General features: G+C 45.7%; 1 protein-coding gene across 1 annotated transcript; it reads left to right on the top strand.

Moving 5' to 3' along the window:
* The first annotated feature begins 4,601 nt into the window (after positions 1-4,601).
* Positions 4,602-8,510, top strand: LOC115393479 (meiosis-specific with OB domain-containing protein-like). Its single transcript, XM_030098481.1, has 13 exons — positions 4,602-4,658; positions 4,999-5,056; positions 5,230-5,361; positions 5,470-5,542; positions 5,697-5,892; positions 6,940-7,040; positions 7,228-7,280; positions 7,398-7,493; positions 7,567-7,659; positions 7,735-7,879; positions 7,951-8,137; positions 8,237-8,323; positions 8,397-8,510. The coding sequence occupies exons 1-13, from the start codon at positions 4,602-4,604 to the stop codon at positions 8,508-8,510; spliced, it is 1,392 nt and encodes a 463-aa protein (XP_029954341.1).
* The last annotated feature ends 941 nt before the right edge of the window (positions 8,511-9,451 follow it).

Here is a 9,451-nt window from a genome sequence, read left to right as displayed (position 1 = left end):
ATCCTCCGTTCTGGGGTCGGCCACGGTTGCTGAGAGATGTTGGAGAAACAGTGGAGAAGATGTGGGCCGGGGCGACAGCAGCGCAGGATGATGGGAAAAAAGCCCGACCTGCCTGGAGGTCGGAGTACCTGTTTTATATAAACAAGTATCCATGATTCCGTCCAGAATATGATCCTCTGGCCCTCCTGCGCAGCAGGTGTGGAGCTGTAGGTGTTTCATTTCAGACATGTTTCGATTCCGAAAGTGTCTCCTTGTGTTTCTCGCTCATTTACTTTAATTTTTTTTTTTGCGATACGTTTCCAAGCGTGTGTGTCATGAGGTTTAATCCACACATCAAGGAGGCTCTAAATCCGCCAGCAGCACATCGAAAAAGGAAGTAAGGGCAGGAGCACGACAGACGCCGCAGTGTTCCTCCCATTACCTCATTACGACGGGAGCTGACCTCATGCGGGCGTGCACGATTTTCTCTCGTGCACGCCGCCCATTTCTTTCCTCGAGCCTCGACAGGGCGCATTGTTGCCGCCCGGCTGGAGTCGGCGGCTGCGATCGCGGCCCAGCGGTGCAGCCGTCGCACAGGTGGCAGGGAAATCACACACACACACACACACACACACACACACACACACACACACTTGTAGTCTGGATGCCTTCCACTTGTGGAAGCCAATAAAGACTGCGCAGACTCCTGCCAAGAGCTGCAAAAGCTATAGTTGGATGTAATAGTGCGGGCGATGCCAGCACATGGCTCACCGTACAATACGTTTTAATGGTCGGATCCAATAAAATAATATGGATCGGTTTCATTAGATCCTTACAGAACGTCTCATTCAGGAGTTGGTGCGGCGCAGCCCAAGTTTCTTAACAAAAACAGCATTGTCTCTGCAAAGCGTGTTCCCATATGCATGCGAGCACGCTTGCGTGTGAGCGGCACCGACCAAAATACTGCAGTTTTGTGTACACACACTTCATGCACAGCAAATTACAGCGCTGTAAAAGCCCGCGTTAGACCGTTTTAGGAACGTCGCATACCATCTGGATACCGTATAAACATTTCCTGACTACAAATGGTCAGAAGCCCAACGGAGCCGCCGTGGTTTTGTGTTGTCTTTGTGTTGCCATGTGCCTTCACTTCCTCCCCCTGTTCTCAGGTTTTATGCAGGATGTGCGCTTTAGCCATAAATCTCCTGTCTGGTGCCATCGCTGTGGTCCGCCAGACTGCTGCAGCGGCGCAGCTGGGGGAATGCGATTCAGTGGGAAAAATGTAAAAAAATAAAATGTGGAGGCTGCGTCTGAGTGACTCCTGTCGACATGCTTTAATTTAACATGGAAGGAGAATTTTTACACTTCTTAAACTTTAACCTGTGAGTCGCACTTCAGGGCTGCAGGTGCATGAGTGCAGGATAGCGCCGTGCATCATTACTCCATGACCCTCTCCCTTCACACCACACTGCCAACGCAAAATCTGAGAGTCAAAAGATTTGGAACTATATAAATAAGATTTGGATGAAAATAAATAACTTTTTCAAAATAAAAGCGCACCAAGTGAACTTAGAAAACACAATGTGAATTTGTAGCTTTGGGATTTCAAGGCAGGATACACCCTGGGCAAACACACACACACACTCCTCAGGACAATTTACCGTCACATGCATGTTTTTGAATGAAATTTTTCAGTTAAAGGTGAGTTTCTGTTTTTTTGCTGAAATGAAACGACTGTCAAGTGATGCGAGTGCATTTTATTTCTGTTATAAAACCACCCGTCGTTCTCCACGTTTAGCAGTGCATTGATTTACACACCTACTGTACACACTGATATGCAAAGCATATCAACAGAAAGGCACACACACACACACACATACGCGCGTGGTCAATTAATAATCAAGCAGAGGTCTGACGGCTGCAGGCCCTCCAGGGAGCCCAACCAATCAAAGCAGAATTCCTCCAGTGCCTCTGTGTGTGTGTGTGTGTGTGTGTGTGTGTGTGTGTGTGTGTGTGTGAGACTCCCTGCAGGTACAGTAGAGCCTGTTGGGCTCTGCATTAAGCCATTCTTTCAGCGGTGACAAGCCGGCCCTCGCCCGACTGTTATGATGCACACGTTTAAATTATTTATTCAGATTGCTGAATATCGAGTCAGAGTGTGATTGATGACGGCTTAACAGGAGCCATGAATTCATTAGGAATAAATCATTGAGCCAAAAGTAAGTTTTATTTGATTTATCTGATGATGCTTTACAGTGGCACCGTGATTAATGGACTCACAAACTGTGGCAAGAAAAACCTAATGAAATTAGAATTTGAAATTTTCTTTCATTTGAATAGCTGGCTACTTGTGTAAATAGCAGATCGATGTGTCTGCTCGGGATAATGTTCAACGTATTTAATCACTCCAGGTTTACATTATACAGTATTATACAAAGCCCGTCTACACACTGACAGCAGATTACAGATCGGAGGAATCATCTCTCCATGCTGTGTTATAAAACACATCTATGGGCGCTCCTGCTATTTTTTTTTTTATTTTTTCATGTGTTTGTGTATAGCCTGATATGAGCGATTAGTGATGCATTGGCTCTAAAATCACATCAGCAGAAATATTACTGTCTGAAAATCAACATTAGTCACCGGGATCAGACACCTGATCCACGAGGCCGACCGCGAGGATTAGTCGCCATGGGAGAGGAACATGGTCGTGTGAAGCTCAATAAAGGTTTACTGTTACACCTTTTGATTCGAGCTTAGCTGCATGAGACAGCATCGTGTGTCAAACACAGCTTTGTGCTATCAAAACAAACCCGGAAACTGTCACATTCATCTCGGCGGAGCTGTCCGGGAACAAATCCCCTGCTGTGAGTGATGGCTGCGCCGGATCATTGAGGTAATATCAAAGTCTCAGGTGCTGAGGTCCTGTTCACTGACGTATACAGTGTACATGTACAGTGTGCGTGTGTGTGTGTGTGTGTGTGTGTGTGTGTGTGTGCGCCAGTCAGTGTATCCAGGCATGACAGCAGCTGCGTTGCTTTTGTTCCATTTTTACAGAACATTTGCTCAGCTGCACTGATGTTGGCCACGCTGAATGTGCTGAAAATGTTGATTTCATTAAAAGGAAGATTGGAAAAGCTCAAACAACACATTGGAAAACATTGTTACTTATTTTAAATATACTATTTACTGTCAATGAAAGAGAAACTAGCATGGGCAATCATTTAGTCTGTTATAATTTTAAAACCCCCTCACACACACACCTGCAGCTATATAACCGATTGAGCAGGACTGAGCAGGTTCCTCACGCAGCTGTGGGTCTGACTGAAGAAGGCCTTCTGTCTGCCTCCTGTAGTCATTCCTCCAGGCCCTGATCGGCCCTGATCGGCCCTGATCGGTCCTGATGCTCGCCGCTCACTCTTCTTCTGTCTGACAGTCCGTCCACTGCCACTGCCGCCATGTCTCCAAAGACTTCATCTACAACCTGACCTGTGAGGTGCAGAGCTCAGCAGATTCTGATATGGAGAGTGTTCTATTCAAAAAGTACCTCATTATCAAAAGCTTCAAATGTTCTGTAATTTAAACATTAGTGGAAGATCATATTGATCTTTAAATTGTAATTTTTGTACATTTTTCCAGGAGCCGCAAAGCGTCTTTCTTTCTTTCTTCTTTTTTAAAACTTGAAACCTGGAAACTGTATGAATATTTTTTTCTTTACCAAAAGTGTGACTTCTGTTAAGTTGTTAAGACGTTTAAGCAGAGGCGGGGCATGCCAACAGGCAAACCAGGCATTTGCCTGGGGCCCCGGCTTTTAGGGGGCCCCCACTAGGTGCAAATTGTGTGCAAAAAAAATTGTTTTTGTCTGTTTGCATGGATGGGTTGGGGGCCCGATGAATTTCTTGCTTTTAGCCCCCAAGGACCCTTGCCCCACCACTGAGTTTAAGAACCACTGAAGTTTTTACAGAACTTTAAAAGTTTAAGCTGTTTTTCCACTTATCTTTTCTTGTGAAGTTTTCAATGCTTTAAATGCTTTCGCTGTTTGTTTACGGTCGCTGTAGATTAGGAACGATTCTCCAGTAATTTGAATTGAATAGAAAATAATAAAAAAAATAAGACACATGACAGTTTGTTTCATAATATTTTGGTTGTATGTATTTTTTAATGTCTCTCTCTGTCTCTGCATGAAAAGAACAGAACCGTTATATTTATCCTATTTTTTGAAAAAACTTTTTCTTTTTTTTTTTTTTAATTTTACGGATGAATGCTTTACATTTCCCACAGCACCTGAAGGCAGCACCCGCGGGAAAGGACCTTCGCCTGGTAAACAAACAAAAAAAAAAAATACAAAAAATAACGTTAAAATCACCGGTATATCTAAGCGTTAACATCACTTCAGCAGCTTTAATGCTTTCAGACCGGTTTATATTAAAAAAAGCTTTGTTAGGTAGCTTATTGTTTAATGTTAGCTTAGGTTGGTTTGTTAGCTAAAGGTAAAGCTAACATTACAAAGTTAACTCTTTGTCTTTATTGGATCAAAAAATTTAATGTCTCTGATTTAATGTTGTCTGTTTCTCACAGTTTTATAGAGTATGTAAACACCGAAAGCCTCGACTAAACAGAACATGTCTGCTCAGTCCATCATCTCCATCTCTGAGCTGCATCCCAACTTCTCCCATCCGGTGAGTTCAGATCAAAATCCTGCATTTTCTATGTAATGTGATTTCATTTTACAGTTACTGGCTTATCAGGAGTAAAACTGGTATAAATACCTTTTATTTTTTCCTCCACATCGTGTTTTACTGTGGAGTCGTGGTTTCCAGCAGTTCACATCCCAGAAATTGAGAGAATCTCTGTATTTTTTGTTTTGTTTTTTTTTCCATGGAAATTCCATAATAATAATTTTAAATTTTTTAAGAATTGGCTTGATTCATTTCATGTGTACTCAGCTTCCTTTCTGTGTTTTGCTGTCCTGTCATGAAGTGTGTGTGAAATATCTATATATTCCACACTGTTTTTCAGAAAGTGGTGGGGATCATCATTGGAAAAAGTGATGTGAAAAGTTTCCCGGACAGGAAAAGTCAGTATCAGTTCTTCTCTTCCTATATTTTTTGACCCTGAAGTGTTTAGAAAACTGAAAACTGCTGCAGCAGCTCTGGGCCTCAGTGTCCTGTCCAGCAGCTCCCTCTCCTGTTGGTGAGTTTCAGGACTTTTCTGTCTCGCTGTCACTGAACCTGCATGTCTGGATTTCAGACGTCGGTGTGGACAGGTTCACGCTCAGCTTCACCCTCAAGGACTCGCCGGATTTCTTCATCAACGTGACGGCCTGGGGAGGCGACGGCTACGTCAACGAGCTCGCCAGCAGCTTCAGCATCGGGGACTGCGGTGCGGATGATTAGATTCGCTGGAGAGTTGTGTCATTTGTGTGTTTCAGTGAATATATTTCAACATGTGCGGGCACTACGACTGAAGGGAAATGTTTCTTTGTTTCAGTCACAGTTGAAAATCCATTAGTGTCCACTAAAGACTTGGAGAAAGGAGACAAATTCTGCCCTCCAACACCGAGGTAAAGAGCACTTTTTATGACTGAAAAAAACTGAAATAAAAATCCAGTATCAACAGTTGATGAGTTTCATGCAGTGAATTGTAAGCTCCAGGCCTGTCTGGTCCTGTTTGCCTGTGCTGTGAAAGACGCTCTGATCCTGATGACGGTGTCTCAGCCCCTACAGGCTGCTGCTGACCGAGCTCCACTCCCGGGTGCTTCTGTGCGCCGACGTGGACACCATCGACAAGCTGCTGCCCCTCATCCACCTGCCGGTGAAGGACCCCGGGGATTTCTACTCTCTGGGGGACATCGTGGCCAACGGACAGCAGCTGAGCGGCACCGTGATAAACATCCTGGCAGCAGTGAAAGCGGTGGGACACGTTAAGAGATCGTTTCAGTCTTCAAAGGCTTATTGATGATGCTGACGTTGTTAAACATACCGCATTGAGCTGAGGGTTGAGTGTTTCATTTTCGTGGTTGAAGTCAATCAGGGGAGAATAGTTTGTAGTGAATCAAACCAGCGTGTCCAGCTCCGTGCTCTTGGACCAGACTTGAACTTGAAAAGCCTGTTGGAAAAGTTAAGCCTGAGGTGTTTTCACAGCGTCAGAGAGGCTCCTGGGTTGTGAGTTCACAGTGAGAGCGTTCCATCACGCCGGAGCCACGACCTCACGTACAGGACGGCCTTCAGGAGTAAGGACTTGAAACATAAACTCATTCTGATCAGTGGTGGTCACGTTATATGTGTTTAAAAAAATAGGAAATAGTGAACTCCAGAAAGAAATGTAATAAACTTCAGTGTTTTGCGGAGAAGAAGTGAAGATTTCCAATCGAACACTGACTCACTCTCAGCTCAAACTGCTCTTCAGATCTGCAGGATGTCATTGATTACAGCGGTGGTTTCAAACGGGAATGTCAGCGATCGGACTCAGAAACCAGAAATGGATTTTCCAACTTTTCCCGAGCACTGATTGCACTGGACATTTTTTTTTTTTTTTTTTTTTTTTTTTTTCGGTACGCTCAACTATGGTGGAAAATCAGTTCCCTCAGCGGCAGGACGCCGTTATCAGGGAGGGAGGAAGCCGTTTACAGAAGCTTGTTAAAGTCAGTCGTGAATTCGTGCGGCGGGACGCCCGATAAGGACGGAGGGAAATGTTTCTGACAAAGAGTGTGGATGCAAAGCTAATATTTCCTCAGTTATAAAACCCGACAGTGAAGCATGTCAGAGAATCTGACTCCATATCTTCTCTCTTGAACTTGAACTGCAGTTGGTCTTTGTGGTTACTGTGCAAACGCTACGATAAAGCTTCTGCAGGGAGGTCAGGAGGCTCCGTCGGCTCTGCACTTAACGCTCCCGTCGTGTGTTTTTAATATAAAGACGATGCGACGGCCGCTTGACAAGACTGCGTTTACGTTGTCAGATCGGCGAGGCGAAGCAGTTCACCACTTCAGACGGACGGCACGGGCAGAGGCTGGAAGTCAAGCTCTTTGACGACTCCGTCTCCTCCTTCCCCCTCGTCTGGTACGTGATTCATTTGGAAAAAGAATAAAGATTTATCGCCCCTCCGGCTTTTTCCGTGCCACTGTCTTTCGTTAGAGTCGCCGCAAATCTAGTCCAGAGACGCGGGGCTTTTAACCTGCTGAACTGCGTCTGACTTCCACTGAGCTCTCTCTCCCCTGAGTGGCTCTGACCTCTGTTTCACTCCCAGCTGGGACAGAGAAGCCATTCAGCTCCTGCAAACCCTGATACCCAGAGAGTCGGGTAGGTTAGCAGCTGCTGCTCGCTCCCAGACACAAGATGGCTCCTAATTTGACTGTTACTCCTGAATCAGTGGGGTCCTGTTAGCATACTGTGAGGTCTCTGTGTCTTCTTTTAAAGTGCTCTTCGTAGCCGACGCGAAGATTAGCTTTGACGACTTTCGGAGCAGCATGGTGGCGACGGTCACCTCGAGGAGCATCATTACTGTCAATCCCGGTAAGAGAGGTGTTTACACACACGCAGGTAAACTGAAGGGAAACTGTTTCACCTTCTCCTGACGTGCTGTCAGACACCAGAGAGGCCGGCTTGCTGTTCAGCTACGTGAAGGAGGTTTCTGAGTCTGGACTCCTGGATCAGGACGAGGCGCCGGAGGACGTGCCGGGTGCGTTACGACGAGGCACGAGTACAGCTGAACGTCCTCCCTGAGCTTCTCTGATGCACGTGGTTCGGTCCGCAGTGGAGTCCATCACTGACGTGTACACGGTGATCCAGCTGAAGCAGAAGGCCCAGCAGAGTCCCGAGGCCTTCTTCGGCATCACCTACAGCTTCCTCTCCAAGCTGGACCTGGACTCCTCTGTTTCCAAAGTCATCCGGACCCGCTGGTGGGTTCAGCGGCTGGGTGAGTCCTTCCGTCCAGTGGGGACGGCTCGCTCTCTAACTCCCTCCGCCTCAGCTCCAGGTGCAGGTTCCAGGTGACGGAGGACGGGCAGAGCTGCTCCAACCAGCTGTGTCCGGGCGGCGGCCAGCTGCTGTCGGCCGCCACGGCCTTCGACCTGCTGGTGGACCTCACGGACCACACAGGCACCCTGCAGGCCTGCAGCCTGAGGAGCCCCGTGGCCGAGAAGACGCTCGGCTGCACCGTGAGAAACGCCTGGAAACATTCTCTCTCTCTCTCTCTCTCTGCTGACGTTTCTGTCGTTTAACGTCTGTAATCCGTTCAGCGCTTCCTCCTCTTACAGACTGATGAGTTCACCAGTCTGACTGACGACGAGCGCACCGCTATGAAGTGGAAGTTCCTCCTGGAGAGATGCAAAATACACGTGAAGGTACGGCACTGGGAGCTTTGGACGGCGTTTCATGCGGAGGAGCTGTAAATCAAAGCCTTGCCTGTGGTCGTAGATCCTCCCGTCCCCGAAGCTGAGGAGCGGCGTGAGGGCGGCCGTCCTGGCCTGCTCGCTGGCCGATTCAGCGGAGGTGAAGCAGCACATGTCGGCGCTGCTGCGGCGCGTCTGATCGCACTCAGCAGGACACCGCCGTCTGCGAGGCTCTCCGGTTGGTCCTCAGTGTTCACGAGGACAGTATGAAGTTCTGTGGTTTTGGTGGCAGACACGTTCACTGCATTATTTATTTAACTTATGTATTTATAGGTATTTATTAACAAAAATGCTGTTGGCTTGTTAAAAGAAATAAAAAGACCTTGTGTATTTAAAAACTGTTTTCACAAGTGTTCTCTTACTTAATGGGAAGCCAGAGGTTCAAGAATTTCATTCATTAAAGTTACTCAGTCATATTGACGCAAATGTAGACAAACTGTGTTTAAAGAACTTTGGCTCCAAGCAGATGGAGTTGAGCTTTGGAAAAGAGGAAAAATCAGTGAACAAGCGAAACCCTCAAGATCAGAGAGAAATAACTTTACCACCAGCAAAATAAGATCACGACTTCCTGTAAGTGGTAACTTTCCTATTGTCCAGTTAGTAATGGATGCAAAATGTGATAATTCTTAACTGGACCTGGTTTAAAAGGTATTCAATAAGTTATCGAGGCCGGGTTCAAGTGATGACACCTGTTTTATGATATATTGAAGGAAGAAGGATTTGATATAGGAAAAACGGAAACAACCAAAACAGCAGAAAACTATGCTGCTATAAAGCAAACTGAACATTCTAAAAGGAGGAGCAGGATTTGCATTCTCTTTAAGATTTCAAAACATTTGTTGTTCAAAGTCAAGTCAGAAACAATTTTGGATGAGAGGTGTTAAAGCATTTAGAACTTAAAAGAAGCATATTGTTTTAGCCTGAGATATGCTTTCACTTGAAAAATAAATGTTCCTTGTGTAGTGTTAAAGCATCCAGTGAACAGAAAATAAACTTAAGAGTTTCAAAAGAAAATATGAACAATAATTAATAACAAGAGTGTCAAACAATAAGAATAAAAACAGAATCATAAAACGTTCA

The sequence above is a fragment of the Salarias fasciatus genome, chromosome 8, assembly GCF_902148845.1.
Source record: "Salarias fasciatus chromosome 8, fSalaFa1.1, whole genome shotgun sequence".
Classification (NCBI taxonomy): domain Eukaryota; kingdom Metazoa; phylum Chordata; class Actinopteri; order Blenniiformes; family Blenniidae; genus Salarias; species Salarias fasciatus.
This window is presented reverse-complemented; position numbering and strand designations above follow the sequence as displayed.